Raw genomic sequence first — 24,432 nt, 5'->3', positions numbered from 1 at the left:
CGCCATGCCTTTCAAAGCCCGCATACTACTGCGAATCGTCCATACGGGCAGTAAATGTGGAATACGCAATTCAAATCTGGTCGTGTAAGACCGGCCTTATGAAAGCTGTCTAAAAGAAAATCTGTCTTTATTGCCCATAGCAACCAATCACAGCGCAGCTTTCATTTTACCTCAGCAGTATGAGAAATTAAAGCTGCACTGTGATTGGTTGCTATGGGCAACAAAATCCGATTTTCTTGCAGACAGCTTTTATAAGAATCTTAGTGGCCCACCCTGTTCTGGCTAACACGGTACTGCACTATGTTTGAAGTAAATACAGATGATGTATATATTTTTAGGATATTGTACTGAGTTTATAAGTGAACTACTTACTTTGGCCACTAGAGGTCACTGCTGCTGCAGCAATAACCAGGGGGTTATAAGAGGAGCAGTTAGTCTGTGCTGAAACCACATGGAGCGTCTGGGGAGCCTCTACTGAATGGTGCACAGGAGCCCATGGATGCTTACCTCGGCTCTGCACCAAAATCTACAACGTGTAGGCGTACCCAGGGTGCACGTTCAGCAAAATTTTTAACATGAAGTCCACCTCAAAAGACTGCATCAGATTCTTGGCTTTTTGCAGCAGTTTTTGTCCTGGATCCTACGTAGAATTTGCCCTGTCAATGGGCAAAATCTGTGCGCAGAATTCTTGACACAAGCACTATTGTCTGCATTGGTATTCTACACGCAAATTTTGCCCATCGACTGGTGCGGATCTGCACCAAAACCAGAGGCAAAAAGTAGTAGATTTTGGCGTTTTTTTTTTTTCACGCAGAATTCAGATGGAAAATTCCACAGTGAATTCCGCAGTAAGAACATACCCTGAAAGAGAATCCACCCCACGTTACATACCAATGAGCTCTGCGCTTTGTGCTATATGTCCACCCTGTCCCGTCCATCCCCTCATTGCCCCTGGATCGGCCTTTGCACATCCCATTGTTTTCTGCAGATCACTCCGACAACATTTCCCAGCCTGTACATGTATCTATTGGAGTCAGTCTAGATCAGTGATGGTGAACCTATGGCACCCGTGCCAGAGGCAGCATGCAGGGCCCTCCCTGCTGGCACGCACCACCATCGGCCACTCACCACTTGTGAATACCGGCAGGGGCCGCAGCTGATCCCAGGGCACACTGTGATGTCAGTGTGCAGCCGGGATCCTCCTCCCCCAATGTCTCAGTGTGCATCAAGTATATGGTTCCCAGGGAAGGGGAGTGGGGTGTCGCTGTCACACTAATGGGCCGATGTGAGGGGGGGGGGGTCACTGTCATACTAATGGGCCACTGTGGGGAGGGGGACGTTGTCAAACTGGGGCCGCTGTGGGGGGAGGGGGGGGGGGTCGCTGTCATACTGGGGGGGTCACTATTATCGCTGGGGTAGGTTTACATGTTGCGGAAATGGGCAGGGCTGTTTCAAAATAGACAGCGTGCAGATTTTTACTGCTTTTTGGATGCGGTAACGCTGCAGAATTTTCCACAGTATTTTCCGCTGAGGACATTCTGCAGTATTTCCGCATCCAAAAAGCAGTCAAAATCTACACGCTGTCTATTTTGAAGCGGCCCTGTGCTTTTTAGAATGACGGGTGTAAAATCATACGTCTTGATAAGCCCCGCCCCCTACGACTTTGGCACTTTGCCATAAATATGTGGATTTTGGGTTGCAGTTTGGGCACTCGGTCTCTAAAAGGTTCGCCTTCACTGGTCCCTCATATGAGAAATCTTGAAGCAGTAACATTCAGTAGAATCAGGCCGACTGAGTGCTCTTATTTTTAATCAGTATAGAAAAATCTATATAAAATCTTCCTGCGATGAAATATGAACATATTTACATTTTATAGTAAAACTAGTTATACAGAATGATTTCTTCAAGTAAACGGTGATCGCTTCAATATGTGGCCAAAGAGCATCTGAGCGAAGTCGTCATGTAAAGACTCGTTGAACAAGTTGTTGTCTTGATTAGGGTCCGTTTTGACCAAATATAACTCCTGAGCATGAATGTCCGTAATGTTGGCCTCAAACGTCACAGGGTTATACCCAACCCATAGGGTGAGCCTGTAGTCTCTGGTTCTCATGGAGTATCCCATGATTCTTATGTCTTCCAGATTCGGCAAGTCTGAGTTGTGCTGGGGAGTATCGGAAGGTCGGGGATAAGAGCTGTAGGCAACAGTTTCAGTAGTTTTCTTTCCAGATGTAATGAAGTAAGGAAGAAGACTTCGACCTTCAGTGCATAAATCAACATGAAAGGAAGGTACAGGGCAGTCTGGGAGAAGAGGGAGTCCAGCAAGTTCAGCAATGGTTGAATACAGAGAAACTAATTCAACAGGATCTTCCAGGACTTTACCTAAAATACCAAGAGTGACATCAGTGAGGCAGAGACCTTTACCCCTTTCCAATCCACTGTCTGAAATCTTCCTACATTCTGATCGAAGCTTGTACAGCTCTAATGTCAGAAGACGTCTGACAGGGTATTCTTACCGTCTATTGCCAGCTACTCCACTGTCGGGGCCTCTCTGGCGCACACACACTGGCTATAGCCAGCAGATGGCACAGTTGTAGAACAAGAAAAAGAGAAAGCCTTTTAGGAAACCCTGAATCCAAAATTGGATTGGAAAGGAATAAGAATGGCCTAATGATATTAGCACAGCCTTGAAAACCATGGTTAAAGTGGTATTTATAGCAATGCCGGCTGGACACAGGACAACAGAACTGGACTTCACCTGTAGGTGTCGCCTTTCCTGGATCTTAACGGTGTTTGCCAGTACACAGATACCTATAGATCTTACAGTAAAGCCAAATTACGTAACAACCAGACAGTCAAATGAGTAATAATATAAAAGCACACATCAACACTAGTAGGTAACAAAAGTGCAAGACTAGGAACTCATCAATAAGTGTGCCATCAATGGTTTACCATTACCATTCTGTTCCTGTCAAACAGATGACGATGATGGTATCTGATACTGGAGCAGATGGTGTGGTTGAACAGATAACAATAATTGACAAACTGTAGCTTTTTCTAATTTTTCCCCAAATGTATGCTTGGCGCTACCCCCAACACCAGACACCACTGTCCCTGAGTATCCCTAATGGAAACCCTATCTGAAACACTGACCCCAACAATGAGAGGGCACCAGAAAACAAGAAAAACAGACTAAGGCCTCATGTCCACGGGGAAAATCAGGTCCCTCCTGCCCCGCGGACATGAGGGCTGAAAATAAGAATAAACTTACCCGCAGCGGACCGTGCAGGTCTTCTCTTCTTCGCGGCCGGATCTTCTTTCTTTGGCTGGCGGATGTGCTCGGCACGCCGGCTGAGTGTCGCGCGCATGCGCCGGGCACATCCGCCAGACTGAAGAAAGAAGATCCTGCCGCGAAGGAAGGAAGATCTGAATCGCCCGGAGCAGGTGAGTTTAATTCAGGCGTGGGTCTCCTGCGGATCCGGACGGCTCTCATAGGCTTCAATTTAAGCCTGCGGGAGCCGTCCCCGCGGGAGACCCGCACCTAAATGGAGCATGTCCCTTTTTTTTCCGTGCTCCAGGATTTTTTAAATTCACTTTTATTGACCATCCGCGGGTATTTATCTACCCACGGGTGGTCAATGCATCCCTATTGGGTGCGGATCCACGTGCGGGTGATCTGCTGCGGATTTAAAATCTTCTTTTCCCTGTGGACATGAGGCCTTAAGCAAAGCTGAGCAATGAATCAAGGCAAGACAGATACAAACAAGGAAAAAGCTAAGAAAACTATAAGGCAAAGATTGGACTTGAAATAACCACAGGAACAAGACAACACTGGCAAGAAATAAACTAGAGTAGGACCACGTTATTAGAAGCAAACAAGGAATACTGTATTTAACTGCACATAGCTTACGCTATAACCAGCGACACACTGCAAAAAAAGAGGCTAAACCATCAGGAACGTCTCTCCAAACAAGCATATGTATTTTTTTTCTTTGTAGAATTTTTTTTAAAAAAAGGTTTCATTTCCCAATACACTTTTTGTATCAATTTCTCATGGCTTCTTAAGATCTTTACTTGCAGTCATTTCATAGACATTTTCATTATCTACTCCTAAGGAATACTGTAAAACTCTATCCTGCCCATATGATGGACACATAGGTGCTTCTTATAGTATGTACGATATATCACATCTGTGTCTAACAAACTGGGCCCCTGTGTGATTATCCCATGACCAGGGCAGGTTTTTATCCTCTGGGAGTAAGCCGGCTGCACATGACCGTGTCAGATTACGCATGCAGGAGCCCGCAGCAGAATCAGACCCTGTGCCCAGCCGTCATCCACACATTCCTGTCATTTCTTTCTTCTTTCTGCATTGCGGATTGTCCACACGGCTCGCCGTCGGATATGCACAGTAGAGTAGTTTTTTTTTTTAATCCCTGCCTGTCCCGCACAATCGCTAGGCGATGACGCGGTTGCCCACAACCTTTCCGCAAGATCATTGCGGAATGGCCGCGAGTCGGAAGGCTTCCATTGAGTTCAATGGAAGCCGTCTGAGCTGAATGTGCACGAAGATAGAGCATGGCGCGATTTTTCCTCCGCAAGGGGGGGGGGGGGGGGAATCGTATTTGGTTTCCACTTGTGTACAGGAAAAAACGCTTGTCTATAGCATGCTATGGAAGGTATTCGCTGCTAAATCTGGAGGCGGACGCCCGCTTCGGATTCCACAATGCGAATCCAGCCGTGTGCCGCAGGCCTTAAAGGGGTTGTCCCGCGCCGAAACGGGGTTTTTTTTTTTTCAACAGCCCCCCCGTTCGGCGCGAGACAACCCCGATGCAGGGACCTAAAAAAAAAATCCGCACAGCGCTTACCTGAATCCCCGCACTCCGCTGACTTCTTACTTACCAGTTGAAGATGGCCGCCGGGATCTTCTCCCTCGGTGGACTGCAGCTCTTCTGTGCGGTCCATTGCCGATTCCAGCCTCCTGATTGGCTGGAATCGGCACGTGACGGGGCGGAGCTACACGGAGGCGGCATCCAGCACGAGCGGCCCCATCGAGAAAAGAAGAAGACCCGGACTGCGCAAGCGCGTCTAATTTGGCCATTAGACGCTGAAAATTAGGCGGCTCCATGGAAACGAGGACGCTAGCAACGGAGCAGGTAAGTGAAAAACTTCTTATAACTTCTGTATGGCTCATAATTAATGCACAATGTACATTACAAAGTGCATTAATACGGCCATACAGAAGTGTATAGACCCACTTGCTTTCGCGGGACAACCCCTTTAACCTGTGGTTTAAGGATTCTATTGAATAACAGCAAGCAGAGATCCTGAAGACAGTGATAAGCGGATATAGAAAGTATGTGGGAAAATACCTAACTTTTCAAAAACATAATTTGCTGAAAATGAAATACCCCTTTAATAAAGTCATAAGCTTTCCTTCTCCATGAAGCAGTTGGCCACTATATGGATGGTACAATATTACCCATGCAACTAAAACAGCTTCAGCATTGAAACCATTTAGATAGATCCCGTATAATGAAAATGTTAGAAGTCGTAAATGAAAGGCGGCCAAAGGCACGAAGATTAGGCTGAAATCAGATAAAAGGAAGTTACATTTCTTAAGCGCCTGCACACAAATACTTTAATAGAATTTAGCAAGTTAGCTGCTGGTAGCGAGGAGTATCCTGAGGCCCGCTTCATACACCGCACATTTCTTCAGTACATACGCTACAATGCAAGTGTACAGACTATTCATTTACAGCACAGCAGAATGTAGTCAAGCTGTGGATTTTAACCCCTTAAGGACCAGGGTGTTTTGTTCCTAAAGGACCAGACACTAAGGCCTTATGTCCATGGGCCCGCATGGTTTCCCCGTGCAGAATCCTGCAGCGGATTCCACCCGGCCCGCAGACATGAGGACAGCAAATACATACTCACCTGTCCGGACGCCGCGGGGCTCTCCTCCGTGCAGGCCGGATCTTCTTTCTTCTCAATGTGCTCGGGATGCTGGCGGTGTCCCGGGCGCATGCGCCGTGTAGTCTTTTTTTTTTTTAAACTCCTGCTTTCCCTCAGTCTCGCAGCACAGAAGCAGTGACAGCTGCGTCTGTACTGCAGATCCGGACGCCTTCCGTTGGCCTCAATGGAAGCCGCGAGAGCCGTCTGTGCGGTAAAACCGCACAAAAATGGAGCACGCTGCGGTTGTTTTCCCACACGTGCAATCCGCATGCTGGGGGAAAATGACATCCAAGGGTATTTGATTACCTGCAGTTGCTCAATGATTCCCTATGTACGTGGATCGCACACATGGGGACCTACGCGTTTTTTAAAATTCCATTTTTGCCGTGGACATCAGGCCTAAGGTTCTTACTAGAGATGAGCGAGTAGTGCCTTAGCCGAGTATCTCCCCGCTCGTCTCTAAAGATTCGGGGCCGGCGGGGAGGAAAGGAGGGGAGATCTCTCTCTCTCCCTCTCCCCCCCCCCCTCCCCCCCGCTCCACCCCGCTCCCCCCCGCTCCCCACCGCAACTCACCTGTCACCTGCGCCGGCCCCCGAATCTTTAGAGACGAGCGGGGAGATACTCGGCTAAGGCACTACTCGCTCGAGGAATGTGCCTTAGCGAGTATACTCGCTCATCTCTAGCTCTTACCCATGTGGTGGTTTTACTGCCCCATTTTTATTACTTTTTTACTTTGGCTACCAGAATTATTTTTGCACCATTTTTCCCCCATGTCATATAGGGCTATTTTTTAATATCTTTTCACTGACATTTTTTGCCCGTCTTTTAGTTTTATTAGGGGCAAAAAAAAAGCTATAAAAAAAAAAACTATTTTTTTTAATTTATAATTTATTTTAGCACAAATTTGCAAATTTTAAAAGTAAAGTACAGGAATGGGTTCCTCATTTTGTTTTTGACATTTTGATATATAAATTTGTCTCGGATTGCAGAGCAAATATGATGCTATGGGATATATATATAAAATTTACTTTTTTTAACATCCAAGTCCCCCATGACATCCTATAAGACCTCTAGGGGCCATTTACTTTATTTTATTTTTTGTTTTGGTCACGTGATCGTCAGGTCGAATAGCAGAAGTAACACTTACCCTTTCTGTCTTCACTACATAGCGCTCATTGAATGCTATATAGCCTGTAAAAGAAGAAGGCAGAAGCAGTTAAAAAGTGCTTATGCCTTCTCCTTAGGGTCCTCAGCTGTGGCTAACAGCTGAGGATCTGACCGCTTCCTGCTCGATTACAGGAACAGGGGCTTTAATCCTGCGTCATATTTTTACCATTGGCCAAGATTACAAAGCAGGCACCAAAAATAAAAACATACACTAAACAAAGTAAGGAATAATAGCCACCATCCCTGACTTTACCTGGTGGTTTACTCGTGGCTTCAATATTAAAGGGATCTATGTATGTGAAGATGTTCTGCTCGGTCTGGTTTGTGGCAGTCAATCCAGGTACATAGAACATCAGCGGCACGCGTGTAGCCACATCAAAATTGCTGTACTTGGCCCATTCTCCGTGCTCTCCTAAAGACCATCCTGGAAAAAACATACAGAAGTTATTAAAGAGAAATCTGTCACTATCTTTTTGCAGCAGAAGGTAGTGCTGGTCCCACTGATTGCAGTGATATGTCTGCTATATGTATCTGTGCAGTTGTTTGGGAGAAACTTACATTTTATTAGTAGCAGCCATACATAGAGGATTACAGGGAGTCGTCCTCAATATTCATGAGTTGCAGCTAGCCCTACTCACCCCACCTTCTAGCTACTGATTGACAGTTGTCTGCCTATGGGTGCCTTCACACTTGCGATCGCGATATCCCTGCGTTTTTTTAACGCAAATGTCTCGCGATCGCAAGTGTGAAAGCACCTCATTACTGTGCATGGAGAGAGAACTGTTAATCAGTAGCTGGAAGGCAGAGTGGGTCTGGCTAACTGCATCTCATGAATATGGACCACTAGTCCTCTATGTCTGTCTGCTATAATCAAATCAAAGTTTCTCCCAAACTACTGCACAGATACATACAGCATAATCAGCATGACGGTCACCACCCTATGCTTCTCTCAGAGAGGGCTGCAAAAAGATGGTGACAGATTCTCTTACAGGGTGCGTCTACCCTTCACTGATTTGCTGCAGATTTTGGTGCCAATTTGCAGCAAATCGGCGACATGTGAACACACCCTGAGGGCTTACTCAGACGACCGTATATCGGCTGGGTTTTCACACTGCACCGATATACGGTGTCCCGCTCTGCAGGGGGAGGGGGCTGAAAGAGTCGGGAGCAGTGCTCTGAGCTCCCACCCCTCTCCGCCCCTCGACACTATTTGCAATGGGAGAGGGTGGGACAGGGGTGGAGCAAAGTTCCAGGACTTAGATCTGCCCCACTCCTCCTATTGAAAATAGTGGTGAGGGGCGGAGAAGGGGTGGGAGCTCAGTGCACTGCTCCCGACTCTTCCAGCCCCCTCCCCCTGCAGAGCGGGACACCGTATATCGGCCGGGCGTGAAAACCTGGCCGATATACGGTCGTCTGAAGCCGCCCTGAAAAAGCAAAAATGTTTAACAATTCAAGTGACATGAGAAGTCCCCATCGTAAATAATTACCATGATCAGAAGCAAACACAATAATGGTGTCATTAGCCAGTCCTAGATTTTCCACTGTACTTAACAACTGGCCAACCTGACCGTCCAGGTAAGATACGGAGGCGTAATAACTCTGGCGGATTAAACGCTGAAATAAGAAAGTATATTAAAGGTGATTTAAATAACACAGTACTATCAGAATAGCATCGCTAATAGAACTGCAATAGAAGTTACTCCATATTAGAGATGAGCGAGCGTACTCGGAAAAGCACTACTCGCTCGAGTAATTGGCTTTATCCGAGTATCGCAGTGCTCGGGTCTGAAGATTCGGGTGCCGGCACGGAGCGGGGAGCTGCAGGGGAGAGCGGGGAGGAACGGAGGTAAGATCTCTCTCTCCCTCTCTCCCGCCCGCTCTCCCCTGCTCCCCGCTGCGACTCACCTGTCAGCCGCAGCGGCACTCGAATCTTCAGGGACGAGCACAGCGATACTCGGATAAAGCAAATTACTCGAGCGAGTAGTGCTTTTCCGAGTACGCTCGCTCATCTCTACTCCATATACAACAGGATTACTAGCTTTAAATGCCGCATCTATATAACATGTGTACTTTAGCTTTAGTGGTCTTTAACCCCTTGAGGACACAACCATTTTCATTCCTAAATTTCAAAATTAAAAGGCAGTTGTGCGTTAATAAAATTTGATTTACTAAATGTCAAATTCCGATGGAGCCTCTAGGAACGTGCTGTAGGACTGGAAACCCAGGCAATGCCGGGTATATAAGCTAGTCTATCATATAATATATTGAAAAGCGTTTAACAATTTTTTTAACTGGGGTAAAATGGAAACAATGCAATTATGCCATTATTTTTGGGGTTACTGTGCAGTAAAACAATATGTTAAAGGGGTTGTCCCACTTCTAGCTGTTTTACTGGAGGAAGCAGACAGCTCTGTACTTTGCATAGTGGCCCTGGTTGGCATTACAGACGAAGTCCCATTTTCTTTATTAGGACTGAGCCTGCAGTACCATCCTGGGCCACTGTACAATGCATGGAGCCATCTGCCTCCTACAGTAAAACAACTATAACCCTGTTAACTTTACTCTGCAGGTCAGTACAATTGATGCATGCAATCCAGGTTTCTGCAAATTAAAGGCTCTTTGTATGTAGATGTATAGTTAGATCCTTTCATTTTAATGAACTATTCCATACACCTTCAACTCCTGAACCCGTGTAGGAGGATACTTGCCCACAGTCTACCTGGAAGTGTGGAGGAATGGGACCATATGGAAAACTGATATTCAATGCTTGAACATCTTCTCGCTTACGAATGTCTGCCCAAGGGTTATAGGCAACAGAGGGAAGATTCTTGGGTATATAAGGATCAGGCGCCAAGGAAATATTTTCAATGGGGTATAGCTTCAGAAACTCCTAGAAGAAACAAACAAAATTGTAACAGGTCCTAAAAGCGCATTGGTGCTCCCTACACTCAAACAATCTAAAGTCCGTGTGTATGTGCTAGTCAGCAAGATACAATGTATCACAATTCCTTATGTTATTTCACCATGTTGCACCAAAATCATAACTTTATAAACCAGGCCTGCCCAATTCTATCTAGTCTGAGGGCCACATTGCCAGACTTAACCACAAGGGTATTCCCATCTGAGACATTTAGGCTGGCTGCATCCGTATTTCGCATGCGGGATCCCTCAGTGGAATCCAACCCTGTGCCCGGCCGGCGACCCCCGTGTACCTGTCCGATGGTCTTCTAATCTGTACTGCAGATGGCCCGGCCGTCGCCCATGCACAGTACAGATTATGCGACGTTGTCGCTAGGCAATGATACGGATCCCGCGACCTTTCCACAATGATGATCGCAGAGGAGCCGTGGGTCAGACAGCTTCCATTGACTTCAATGGAAGCTGTCCATGCGTAGTCCGCACAGAATCGCAACATGCTGCGATTTCTCCTCCGTGAGCGGAAAAATCGCAATTGATTTCGACTCGTGTAGATGAAATCGCATTTTGCCATTGCATGCTATGGGCGGTATTTGCTGTGGAATCTGGATGTGGACGCCTACTCCGGATTCCGCAATGCAAATCCTTAGGCCGGCTGCACACGGCCGTGACAAGCTCCGCCGCGGAATACCACGGCGGAGCCCGTCACGGCGCCCCCCAAAGACCCCAATACTTACCTCCGGATCCGCAGTCTTCCGTCCCGCATGACGCTTCGGCACGCATGCGCAATAGAGCGCGTGACGCACCGCAGCATCATGTGACGCGCCGGCCGCGTCATATGACACGCCCACAGCGTCACATGACGCGCCAGCCGCGTCATAGGACGCGGCTGGCGGGGAAGCGGTTTCACACTATCTTCCGCTGTGTGCTACAGTGGAAGATAGCGTGACGGACAGTTTCCATTGACTGGAATGGAAGCCGTCCACGCGTACACCCGCGGCAAATAGAGCATGCCGCGGGTGAGGTCGGGTGATTTCACGGTGCGGAATTCCGCGATAGAGCATTGAATTCTGTTGAACCTAATAGCTGCGGCCAACACGGCGGGTTTTCGCCGCGTATTACGTGGCGGGAATCCGTCCGTGGGAAGGAGCCCTTAGTACTAGTCCTAATATACAGGGGGCCAGACACGGCTACACAAGGCACCCTTAGTACTTGTCCTGATATATAGGGGCCCAGACATGACTGCACAGTGCACCCTTAGTACTTGTCCTAATATATAGGGGACCCAGGCATGGCTACACAGGGCACCCTTAGTACTTGTCCTGATATATAATGGTCCAGACATGGTTACTTGGTGAAAATGTCCGTTCTGTTGCCCTGCTATATAGCACTACTCTTCACCCTGACATGGAAACTACATGTGAGCAGCCATGTGTCCAGATGATTGGGGCCGGTCAGAATGGCACCGTGGGCCTCATGTTGTGCACCCCTGATATAAACAATGGATATTAATTAGCAATAAGATACATCCTTATATTGTCAAAAAATAATTCATAAGGTGAGAAATCAGTTACCTTTGGGAATCTGAATGGAATATGAGGCTTATGATATCCAACTGCCAGGAAAAATGAGGAGTTCTGCTGTCGGACAGTTTTTAAGAGTCGTATGGCTTCCTCTGTGCTCTGTATATCCGGTAATGTGCCCTCTGGGACTTCGGACACATCAACTGGACATATCAGGTTGGCATGAAGCTGTCCATCTTTGCCCTTGCAGGTCTAAACAGAAAATACAATTCATATAGTTGCAACCTACACCCCATACTGCAATCTCTACACCCCTGCAGGCCGGCGCTGCTAGAGCTCCTGCTACCATGGGTTCCGATAACAACCTTCCAAAATCTATTGATTCCAGTGCAATAAACACACAACAGGGGGATTAATTGTCCAATTTTGGAATTGCAATAGAGTGATGTCTGACTTGCTGACAGTTAGGCCAGAGGCTACACTTACAGTCAACCGAAATCATGAAACATCATTCTGATTGTCAGCTGGCCATTCACTGCACTGAATAGCAACATCAAAGAGCCACCAGCAGGGATGCCATGTTGGCGGGGCTTCCCATCAATTAAAGTTACCTTTCGCAGGTGGGCAGATATTTTTTGTCAACCTGGCCGAACTTAGTTCAGTCTATTTTATTTCTTTGTAAGGCTGCCTACCCACGGGCGATGATCCACTGGCAATAAATCGCCCGCAGATCACACTTGGTGAAGCTTTCCATAGGGTCGCAGCGTTGGCGTCCACGAGCGTCCATGGGATTTAAATAGCAGTATGCTGCGGTTGCCGTGATTGTCCGTGGTGAGCCCATCTATCAGATAGGCTCACCTCGGAGACCTGTTAGCGCTCCACCCTCCTCCCCTCACTAGCGATATTCCGCCTTGGCCATGAACAGGGGGCCTTAAGATCCCTTTACACTTTGCAAGTATCACTCAGATAGTCGCTGAGTAGAGTCGTTGAAGCGTACGAACCACAATAATTTGAAAGCTTTTACACGAAGAGCTTGCTGTTTATTAGTTGTTTGCAGAGATATCATTTGTAGAGGATGGCCATGCAAATTCACTTGCAAATCATGCAAATAAGCCGGGACTCATTTTTGGCCGACAGTGATAGAGGATGCATGTAACAACGGGGTGGCCCGTGTCGTTGCCCTGCTTCAGCTTGTGGCCCTTCAGGCCTCACAGGAGGCATCTTGTCAGGACATCAGCCAATGGATCTTATATAAGACAGTCATTGTGAGAATAGTGCATTGGTTAAGCATTAGAGATGAGCGAGCACCAAAATGCTCGAGTGCTCATTACTCGAGTCGAACTTTCAGTGATGCTTGAGAGTTCGTTTCGAGTAACGAACTCCATTGAAGTCAATGGGCGACTCGAGCATTTTTGTATATCGCCGATGCTCGCTAGGGTTTTCATTTGTGAAAACCTGGGAAATTCAAGAAAGTGATGGGAACGACACAGAAATGGATAGGGCAGGCGAGGGGCTACATGTTGGGCTGCATCTCAAGTTCCCAGGTCCCACTATTAAGAGTGAGACACCCCCCCCCCCCCCCCGCACTGTCAGCATAAAGATCGTTCTCCTCTGCTACAGCTGTGGGAAAGCAATGGTCTGCCGGCGATCGCGGGATGAATTGTCGGGAAGGGCTTAAATATATAAGCCCTTCCCTGCAATTCATCCAGAGATGTGTAAAAATAAAAAAATATATATACTCACCTTGTCCTGGCAGAACGATGTTAGCCCATTGAATTCAATGGAGCCGGCAATACAGCCGGCTCCATTGAAATCAATGGGCTGCCGGCGATCGCGGGATGAATTGTCGGGAAGGGCTTGAATTCATGAATGGGTGAGCGAGTGCTGCCACTGATTGGCTCAGTGAAGGGCTGAGCTGAATGACAGCTGATCTGAGCCAATCAGAGGCAGCACTCACTCACCCATTCATGAATTCATGAATGGGTGTGAGTGAGAGCTGCCTCTGATTGGTCAGGCTGTGACCAATCAGAGGCAGCTCATTCAGCAGGCGGGGATTTTAAATCCCCGGCTGCTGAATACTACTCAGAGCAGTTCAGGAGGACTGCCGCCGGCCGCGCTGAGCTCCGTCTGCCGGGACCAGGTGAGTATGTATTTTTTTTTATTTTTACACATTTCTGGATGAATTGCAGGGAAGGGCTTATATATTTAAGCCCTTCCCGACAATTCATCCCGCGATCGCCGGCAGCCCATTGCTTTAAATGGAGCCGGCTGTATTGCCGGCTCCATTGAATTCAATGGTCAGTGCTCGTTTAACCCATTTACGACCAGCCACTGTATATATACGGCGGCTGGTGCTGGGCTTAAAGGACCACCGATCGTAAAAATACAGCGGTGCTCTAAGTCTCCTGCCTCTGCAATCAGTCAGAGGGAGGAACGGGTTATCAGCTGTCAGTGACAGCTGATAACCTGGAGCAGAAGGCAGGAGGGGTTTTTAACCCTTCCTGCCTTCTGCTTCCCCGATATACAGTGCTCAATGAACACTGTCGGGCCAAAGTGAAAGTAAGAAGTTCTTTCACTACGGGAGCCTCGGGGGGTCATGTGACCTCCCGGGATTCCCTGCTACTGCAGAGCTGGAGGGTCAGACTAGACCCTGGCAGCTCTGCAGGTGACTAATGTCACCATAGGGATTGCTTTCCCCTGCAACTGGAGATCCTATGGATGCCCCAGCTACAGTGGAAAAATGTCAAATAAAGTTAAAAAAAAAAAAAAGAGAGTGTCCCCCAGAGGTCTTATATGACGTCATGGGGGGGACACAGATAGTAAAAAACACAATTACATAAATAAGTAAAACAAAACAACAGAATAAAACAACAATACATACATAAAAAAGAGAATAACACAAAGCAGACGCCAACAAAAACCGTCGCCGTATGCGCCCTATAAACCAAAACCATACATACTATATATCAAAACGTCCGAAATAAATAGAGGAACCCATTTACATACTTTATTTTACTGTAAATATAAAAATAATTTTTAAAAAAACTATAAATGTTAAAAAAATCATTTTTTTTAGCATTTTACCCCCAGTAAAACTAAAAAACGGAAAAAAAAGTCAGTGAAAAAGATATTAAAAAAATAGTTCTATATGTCATGGAAAAAAAAAACACAGCAAAAATAATTTTGGTAGCTAAAGTAAAAAAAAATAGAGCAGTAAAACCGCCACATGGGTAAAATCCCTAAAAAGTGTCTGGTCCTTAAGGTACAAAACAACCTGGTCCTTAAGGGGTTAATCGAGACGAGTACCGCATGGTGCTCATCTCGAGTAACGAGCATCTCGAGCACCCTAATACTCGAACGAGCATCAAGCTCGGACGAGTATGCTCGCTCATCTCTATTAAGCATGCATACCTTTTCATTCTCGTACTTCTCTGAAGATGGGTGGTAAGGCCTAACAGACCAACTGTATGGATAGTCATCACTCCGGTTAGATGAAATGCCTGATGGAGGACAAAGGAATATTACGGCTTAGTATTACAGGTTCATAACAAGGAAACTCCATAAGGCTGGAAACACATCAAGTTTTTTTAACCAAAAGTGGATCCAGAAGAAGTAGAAGTCCTTCCGTATTAGTTTTACTTCTTTTGAATCCACTTCTGGTTTTAGCTCAAAAAAACTGACGTGAAAACTTGTGTGCAATTCCAGCCTTAGGCCGGCGTCATTAAACGTATGCATATTTGCGCGCGCATGAGCGCCGCGTTTTTGTGGAATAAACTATGTGCGTTTTTTTTGCACGTGCGTCGCCGTATTTTACTGTACTTTCTCCACATGCGAGGGCATGTGCATTTGCGAGTGGCAAAAAGAAAATAAAAATCCCGCCAATTAGTTAAATGAGTTCCAAATGTGGTTTTCCTATGCAATATTTCACACATCTCCCAGTGTATTTTGCGTTTATGGGGACTTTTGCTGTGCATATGTGCAGTAAAATATAGCATGCTGCGTTTTTCTTGGGCGATCAAAATGCGCGGGAACCATATATGCATGGGAGTAAACCATTTGAAGTCAATGGGTTCTATTTTCTTTCTATTTTCCCTGGGCAAATACACCTGCCTAAAGGCCCACTTACACTGAAAGATGATCAATCAAAGATTGCTTAAACGACAGTTTGAGTAACAGTTTTGAGCGATCATCTTTGCATAACTCTTAAGTAGCTAATTAGCCACTTAAAGAGTTAAATGCAGGCAGAGCTGGATACCGCTGATAACTCCGAGAACAGCAGCTGCTTTGTTCTCAGAGCTGTCAGCTGGTATCCCGCTGGGAATTCCAAGCGGGATACCAGCTGAAAGAATGCTGTCAGCTCCACCCGCTGAGAAAAATCAGCGTGTGGTGCTGATAACAGTCATTGGTGATTTCTAGCTTGCTAAAAAACACCGATGAACGAATAGTGCATGAACTGTGCACAATGGCCGTGCATTTAGACACAACGATTATCGCTCAGAAAATGGCTTTTGAGCGAATTTTGAGCAATAATTATAATCGTTGTGCCTAAATGGGCCTTTAGAGTGCATTGACACGTGGCAGACAAACAAATAACCAAGGCTCTGGTAGGACTTAGGCACGCCAGAGGAGTAAATATAATCTTTAGTCTCTGCAAGCAGAGAGCATCAGCATCAACTAAACCGAGGTTCTCAAATGTGTGGTGTAAACCTCCGGGCGCTCAGTAGAAGATAGCGACGTGCGAGTACAGAGTCCAGAATAAAGCTGAGGCCCAGGAGTAAGACTGTCTAGAAGCAGGAAACCTCCAGCAGATGCTGAAAGTTTATTTAAGTTTTCTTTAACTAAAAATTGTGCCCACGTTGGGGACTGGTGTATTGCAAATTATGACAGCTGTATTGCCAATGAGACCTATTAGCAATTGTTTCAGCTGTATTCTGCTCCCTGAACACAGGCGGGGTAAGAAGAACACAGCGCTCCAGCTGTATTTTGCATCCCCCGCTCGTAGCGCACAGATGTATAACAGCTGAGCGCTCTGTGAACAGCCAGGGTATGAAGAACACAGCGGTCCAGCTGTGTTCTGCATACCCCACTCAGAGCGCTCGGCTGAGCACTCCGAGCAGAGAACAGCTGGATGCAGAAGACAAGTGGCCCCGCTTGTCTTCTGCATACCCCACTCAGAGCGCAAAGTAATCGCTCAAAAGTCGCTCAAAAGATGTGTGTCTAAACCAGGCTTAAGTCACTGCATCAGGGTGGTCTGACATCTGCTCTGGGAATTCCACATTCTTGCTCTGTTTGGGGAGCAGGAAAGGGGAATCCCCGAGGTTGAATAGCTACATCTCTGGATGCAACTGAACAGCGTTGAATGCATCCTGTTGACCAAAATGAGGTCATGCCACTTTCTGCCCAGCTTTACGACGGAACTAAAAAGGGCTGTGTGCAGCGCTTTATCTTCTGGCATTTTGAGCCAGATCTCCGATGGAACCTCTAGCCGGAGGTGACCTAGCATGTAAATCACTGTCCATACAAAAAGAAAAACCAATATACTCTCACCGACTTGAGGACCTGAACAGAATGGTCATGTGATCACGGGTCCTGCTCACAAACAACAATGCAATAACAGTATCATAACCTTACAGTCATCATAGTGAATTAAAGTCTTGTTGAAACAAAAGAAAAGGTTAAAGTAGATGTTCACAGGTAGGGAAAAATCCACTGCAGATATTAGTGCGGATCCGTGTCAACATCTGCATGTATTAAATGTGACTTGTCATGCGTGTTTTATCCCATCATTTGTAGCAACATCTGTGGTCAAAATCAGCAGCGTAAGTTGACAGGCTGCAGATTTATAATTCCCACGGAAGGTCAGTTTACACTGAGGATTCCTTACATAGCATGTAAAGGAGCCTCCTTTAAAGCTCACCCACAATGCCGATGCTGTAAAACACTGCAGGGTTTTCTAGATAATCCTGCAACGGGGAAGGGGGGGGGGGGGGAATACCTTAAATGCAACAAACACAAGCAAAATATAAGAAACTGAGCGGCCAGAGGAGGTTCCCCATCGGAATCTACTTGTTGTGTAATTGTAACAAAGTATTTAGCTCAGCAAGAACTGAAACATATATTTCTAATATTTTATCTAGAGATGCATTTCTCATTCCGAACCCCAAGAAACCTCAACAGGTCAAGTAGTGAAACCCTATAACCAGCCAGAGGATTTCAGTATAAGAAGTGGATGTCATAATGAGACCGCCAGCGGAAACACTTGTTGGTGAACCGAGGGAGTCATATGCTTGGTATTACGACATGGCATATATGATGAGTGTTTAAATTCGAACCATATGATCTCGGCTGTGCTGATTAGGCAACTACATACTTCCCCAAAACAAGCTATTTAAAGCCTTTTTAAAAGAACACTAACAAAAACACCTTTTTTGATCTTCGCTCCCCTCACTTGTTTGTCTGTCCCACTTTGGATGTCTCCTATGTGAGGGATAAGAGCTGAAGTCCCTATATATATTGCCTTTACTTCCATGCAGTGCACCATCTTGATGCTGAGATTTCTCCTTCACTATTTTGTGCCATCAATCCCATGAACCATCAGTATAGCATCCCATGACCAGCTAGAGCCAGTACCATCTCTGCCAGCTGGGAGGACAGTGCCATTACCTTCACCTAAATAAGCTACAGACCATAAAAATACAGTCAGCAGGATGTACTATCCCTTTAAAAAAAAAATTTCCCCCAGAATAGCAGGTTGCTCCCTATGCACCGGATAGGGGATTACTTGCGAGTCCAACCGCTGAGATCCCAAATGATCCACACTGGGAAGGGACCTGTGGATTTTCTGCAGCCAATTCCACTGCAGATAATCTGAAGCATTTCCGTTCCCTGTGAACGTACATTAACACAAAAAAATAAGAATGATCGGCCGATTTCATTCTTACCTGGGTGGAAAACTTTCCCAACGGACATAGTCACATAACCATGTTCTTTAAAATACTGTGGTAGAGTAGAGTAGTTCCCAGCGTGCTTCCTCCAATAAGAGTTGAAGTCAAACAGTCTGGTGGTCTGAGGTCTTCTTCCAGTTAAGAAGGACACTCTGCTGGGGGCGCACACTGCCTGCTGCAGGAGAGAACAGACAGGAGTATAAAGAATATATACCATAAGGGTACTCCCATTTATACAGAGCGAGAAGCCGCCCAGTAGTTGTTCAGTTTCAGCTTACTGAAATGGACTGACTAGCAACTACTGAGTGACTTCTCGGGGGCCGAGTGTTCATGGGCCAACAGTCGCCCATGAGAATGACTTCTAACATGACCACAACTGTCCTTACGACTCCTTATGCATGCTCGCTCCCGTCTGAGTAGAGCCGATGGGACACAAGGGGGACATTGCTCAGTTTAGCGTTGCTATCCCTTTGTTTTAGCGCCCATTAAGCAAAACTTTGACAAGTCACAAACTTTTTTAAATGGTAGGTACACTTTAAGAAGATCATAGTGGTGAAATCTGAGAGCCTGGACCATTGCTGAATGTATAACATACCACTTACCTGGGCGAAGGCATTTGTAAATCGAACACTTTTAGATGCCAGCTGGTCAATGTTTGGAGACTTAACGATGTTATCGCCATAACAGCCGAGGCTCGTCCGGAGGTCATCGACAATAATGAGGAGGACATTTCTACCGGTCGCACCACCTAAAGGGGAACTCCGAGGATTAATAACTAATTACAGCAAATAGCTACCGAAAGAGTCATAATACTACACAGTGTAGGGTGAAGTGGAGGAAGGATGGTCATGGCCAATTAGTACAGACTGACTGCTGTGTGCCTGCGGCAGAGAGGAAGAGGAGGAGGTGGTAGTTGAGGCACGCTGTGTCATCCACTCCACAACCCTTTCTGCGGATGTAACGCAAAGGAAGAACCACTTCTAAGGAATACAGAAGGTGGAGCTGTTCCTTCAGTGGGAGCCACCTGAAGTGCCAACTTCGCCCGTCCTCTACCACTTCCACGTCCCCCTCTTGCCTTCTTCTTTTAATTTTATTCTTTTTTATGTAGATTTTTATTAACTTTTTAATATACTTTTTTATAACTAATCAGCTAACTTTGTAATTTGCAGAAAACCACTGCTAGCTGCGTAAGGCCTGCAAGTCAGTCATAGTTGCTGCACTGACAACTTCAAACGACGTCTGATGCCTCTGACACGCACTGTGTGCATTTGCTGTTTCCCTGATTTTTTTTTTTAATTCATATAAAAAAAGAAAACCAAACTGCTAAATAAGCCGCAATCCCTGGGAGGCAAAATATGTGAGAACAGAAGACCACAGAGCATGACTTGTATCTTTGTGATCTGTTCCTGTTTGGCGCAGTGTAGTTGAATTCCCCAAACCTCACTGCTAGCTGAGTAAGGCCTGCAAATAGTATGTAGTGGCCGAACTGGCGACCGAACGACATCTGAAGCCACAAGCAGAGAACTGCATCACTCCACTCCAATGTTTAATTTGTTTTTCTGCTTTGCTGCTATATACGTTAACTTCAGCAGAAATATCCCCTCTCCCAACGTATGGATCACGTCGCATATAACCATATAAACGTGATGCAGCTTCTTTCTCTGCTCCCTTTAATATAACGCCAGTATACAAACTTGCACACCAGCAACAATATATCCTCTGTAGAATATCTGTCCCTAACATCAGACCACGTGTTATATAGGCATCTAAATGTCATACGGCTTCATGTAAAATGCCCACCGGTTACACTGTGCCTATGTTATATATGGCTAGGTCATGTGATGCTGGCATCCAACGAAACTGCTGCTCATATAGAAGATGCGGGACACATGGAGTGACATCAGCAAGCCTTCCTGGCTGCCTATTGGCTCCCGCTGACCCCTGCAGCAGGTATTATAGGAAGTTTGATTTTCCTAAGATTTTTGCCAAAATTGGCATGAACTAACCTGATTTTGTTTTGCAAAAATGGGGACGATTTTATCGCCCAGCAGAGAGAATAGAGAGAGATAGAGAGAGATAGAGAGAGATAGAGAGAGATAGAGAGAGAGAGAGAGAGATAGAGAGAGATAGAGAGAGATAGAGAGAGATAGAGAGAGATAATTTCAGTCATGTGAAGAAAAAAAAAAAAACAGAAAAAAAACTGCATGTCCTATCCAGGCCCAAAATACTGTATTTAGTATATATACGCTGTGCAAAAACACGCGCAATTATTGTGTATATACGCTGCATTTGTGTGCTGTGTATTTATGCGACTGCAACCTGCGATATGCCTGTGTGTATGCACCCATAGGGGTGGCTGGTCATGGATGTCGCATACCTTGGCATGTACCATGCGTTACTGCTTGTTGTACCTGTAGCACAGGTGGGCATATTAATCACTCCCTTCATATCTCTTTGGTCAAGGTACTATTCTAAGAGGCGCAGGGCCTTTTTTATTTACTTATAAATCCACCCCAAATGTGAACACACCCCTGAAGACATTTATCACAACCAACAGAATAATTTAACCCTTTACAATCCAATTTTGAATTCAAGGTTTCCTAGGGGGGCTCTCTCTTTCTGCCATTATACAATGGAGCCATCTGCTGGCCAGAGCCAGTACTGCAGTATGTGACATTCTGGAGAGGCCCCACAACAACAGAGTGGCCAGTAATATAAAGTAAAAATACCCTGCCATACGTTTTCCGACATCGGGGCTGCGCAGCCTTCAGTCAGAATGTCTGATAACGTCAGACAGTGGATTGGAAAGGGTTAAGATGTCTCAGATGTCATTGAAATAGTCTCAGATCTTCCTACAGAGTATTTAAGGGGATGTCCAAGTTAATTTTTTTTCTTAAATTCCTGTTCCTCATGCCCAAACTATACTCACCTCTACCAGCTCCCCACAGCTCCGGTCTCCCCTCTATTGCCGTGCTCCCAAGCACCGAGGTCTGTGATTGCCTAGAGCAGTGTTCCCCAACTCCAGTCCCCAGGGACCGCCAACAGGTCATGTTTTCAGGATTTCCTCAGTGTCGCACAGGTGATGTAATTATTGTTGGGGCCCCAGACATTGCCACAGGTGTTCTTACCATAGGATATCCTGAAGACATGACCTGTTGGTGGTCCCTGAGGACTGGAGTTGGGGACCCCTTGTCTAAAGCATTGTGGGACATCACGTTCACAGATGGCCTCTGCAGCTTGTACAGAGATGTGGCGCTGGGCATGTAGGGACCTGAGAGAGGCGAGTATAGGATCTTTTATTACGTTTGGCCGTGGGGAACATGGATTTGAAAAAAAATATCAAGTTGGACATCCCCTTTAAGGAGTCTCTCCCATAGTTCCATAAAAGGTCCATTTACACAGGCCGACCGCCCCAGCCACCATCGCTCCTGCGCTTTTATAGTCACTCTGTGAATGAAGGTAGAGCAGGATCATTCCGACGATGCGAGAGCGCGTGAAATCGCTGTAATATGAAGCCCGTGTATTTCAAGGTCTTCCATCACATATGCGATATTTTCACCCGTGATGTGGCGTGGGGAAAAAATTAAAAACAAAACAAAATCTAAAAAAAAAAATAAATAAATAAAAGAAGAAGTTTAAAAAAAATTTAAACAAAACAAACAAACAAAAAAATTGCAGCATGTTCTATTTTCTAGCCCATGTTTCACTACGGAGCCTCCTTTTTTCCTTTTTAACACATCGCAACGAACTTACGATTTTCGTGCAAAGCGTTTTTAACATTAGAAAGTCCTACTGACTTTCGCACGATAAAGTTGCGGCGGCAGCAGCGATCCAATGCAGGATATTCACAAGAAAAAGCATTGCTGATGCTCCAAAATCACCTGAACAAAGCTGCGATGTTTCCACGATTTTCTCGCGACAATATCGCAATCGCCAGTGTGAAGCAGCCCCGCCTACACTCGTCATACACTCGTAATATCACACACCTGGGGCCGACGTCTGCTGCCCCCCTGTAGTCACTCCATCGGTGATGAGAAAGGATACCCAGAGCAGACAGAGGAGTCCCGGGACGGGGTGATCCGCAGATGGCATGCTGCATCAGCCTCCCCACATCTGTGTCTGCTGCAGACTGAGAGTGGAGTCAGCAGCGACTTCCTAGATGTGTAATGAGCGGCGCCCTGTGATTGGGCGGCTGCTGCCAGAGGGGATTGGGCGCCGTGTGGGAGACGAGGATTCGCTCTGCATCCTATAGTACAGCTATGAAAGCAAAGCTGACACTACAGCCGGTCTACAGCCTGCTACACGGGAAATACTAGGAGCACACTGACTGTCAGAGACGGCCCGCCCCCAGAAGTGGTCGGAATCCAATGTAACTCCTCTGTGATTGTAACATTGTTATAAGTGATTACAGGATCAGCAAAAGGGGGATTTGTGGCAGAAAACTGAACACTTGTAGGAAGGCTCTAGTACCCTGTTGTACCGCCTCTAGCTTGGATACAAGATGTGATACAGGCGGGCATGGAGGCTCTAGTATCCTGTTGTACCGCCTCTAGCTTGGATACAAGATGTGATACAGGCGGGCATGGAGGCTCTAGTATCCTGTTGTACCACCTCTAGCTTGGATACAAGATATGATACAGTGGGCATGGAGGCTCTAGTACCCTGTTGTACCGCCTCTAGCTTGGATACAAGATGTGATACAGGCGGGCATGGAGGCTCTAGTATCCTGTTGTACCGCCTCTAGCTTGGATACAAGATGTGATACAGGCGGGCATGGAGGCTCTAGTATCCTGTTGTACCGCCTCTAGCTTGGATACAAGATATGATACAGTGGGCATGGAGGCTCTAGTACCCTGTTGTACCGCCTCTAGCTTGGATACATGATGTGATACGAGTGGGCATGGAGGCTCTAGTACCCTGTTGTACCACCTCTAGTACCCTGTTGTACCGCCTCTAGCTTGGATACAAGATGTGATACAGGCAGGCATGGAGGCTCTAGTACTCTGTTGTACCGCCTCTAGCTTGGATACAAAATGTGATACAGGCGGGCATGGAGGCTCTAGTACTCTGTTGTACCGCCTCTAGCTTGGATACAAGATGTTATACAGGGGGGGCATGGAGGCTCTAGTACTCTGTTGTACCGCCTCTAGCTTGGATACAAGATGTGATACGGACATGGAGGCTCTAGTACCCTGTTGTACCGCCTCTAACTTGGATACAAGATGTGATACGGATGGGCATGTAGACTCTAGTACCCTGTTGTACCACCTCTAGCTTGGATACACGATGTGGTGCGGACAGGCATGGAGGCTCTAGTATTCTTTTGTACCGCCTCTAACTTGGATACAAAATGTGATACAGGCAGGCATGGAGGCTCTAGTACTCTGTTGTACCGCCTCTAGCTTGGATACAAGATGTGATACGGACATGGAGGCTCTAGTACCCTGTTGTACCGCCTCTAACTTGGATACATGATGTGATACGGATGGGCATGTAGACTCTAGTACCCTGTTGTACCACCTCTAGCTTGGATACACGATGTGGTGCGGACAGGCATGGAGGCTCTAGTATTCTTTTTGTACCGCCTCTAACTTGGATACAAAATGTGATACAGGCGGGCATGGAGGCTCTAGTACTCTGTTGTACCGCCTCTAGCTTGGATACACGATGTGAAACGGACAGTCGTGGAGGCTCTAGTACCCTGTTGTACCGCCTCTAGCTTGGATACACGATGTGAAACGGACAGTCGTGGAGGCTCTAGTACCCTGTTGTACCGCCTCTAGCTTGGATACACGATGTGAAACGGACAGTCGTGGAGGCTCTAGTACCCTGTTGTACCGCCTCTAGCTTGGATACAATATGTGATACAGGCGGGCATGGAGGCTCTAGTACCCTGTTGTAGAAGGGAACTCTGCTTCTGTTATGGGGGC

The 24,432-nt window shown here is 46.4% G+C and overlaps 1 protein-coding gene across 2 annotated transcripts; it reads right to left on the bottom strand.

The window, feature by feature from the left end:
• Positions 1 to 1,792: 1,792 nt before the first annotated feature.
• IDS (iduronate 2-sulfatase) lies at positions 1,793 to 22,637 on the bottom strand. Of its 2 annotated transcripts, none has more exons than XM_066581789.1 (9): positions 22,489 to 22,637; positions 19,105 to 19,250; positions 18,500 to 18,677; positions 14,970 to 15,058; positions 11,610 to 11,810; positions 9,839 to 10,009; positions 8,607 to 8,733; positions 7,373 to 7,543; positions 1,793 to 2,379 (listed from the first exon to the last, which is right to left on the bottom strand). In XM_066581789.1, the coding sequence occupies exons 1-9, from the start codon at positions 22,592 to 22,594 to the stop codon at positions 1,904 to 1,906; spliced, it is 1,665 nt and encodes a 554-aa protein (XP_066437886.1). In that variant the 5' UTR covers positions 22,595 to 22,637; the 3' UTR covers positions 1,793 to 1,903. The 2 variants fall into 2 exon arrangements, with proteins under 2 accessions (XP_066437886.1, XP_066437887.1); XM_066581790.1 differs by having other exon boundaries at positions 22,384 to 22,514.
• Between the last annotated feature and the right edge of the window lie 1,795 nt (positions 22,638 to 24,432).

Source organism: Eleutherodactylus coqui, chromosome 10 (genome assembly GCF_035609145.1).
Source record: "Eleutherodactylus coqui strain aEleCoq1 chromosome 10, aEleCoq1.hap1, whole genome shotgun sequence".
NCBI classification, from domain to species: domain Eukaryota; kingdom Metazoa; phylum Chordata; class Amphibia; order Anura; family Eleutherodactylidae; genus Eleutherodactylus; species Eleutherodactylus coqui.
The sequence above is the reverse complement of the archived record's forward strand: the minus strand, read 5'-3'. Positions and strand labels throughout refer to the sequence as shown.

Bases quoted from the DNA above. Each gene is read 5' to 3' on its own strand.
- IDS (XM_066581789.1), bottom strand. From the start codon at position 22,594: ATGCCATCTGCGGATCACCCCGTCCCGGGACTCCTCTGTCTGCTCTGG. The intron at 19,251-22,488 runs GTGTGTGATATT...GTTCCCCTTTAG, and splicing joins GCAGCAGACGTCGGCCCCAG to GTGGTGCGACCGGTAGAAAT. The intron at 11,811-14,969 runs GTATGCATGCTT...TTTTCTGTTTAG, and splicing joins AGAAGTACGAGAATGAAAAG to ACCTGCAAGGGCAAAGATGG.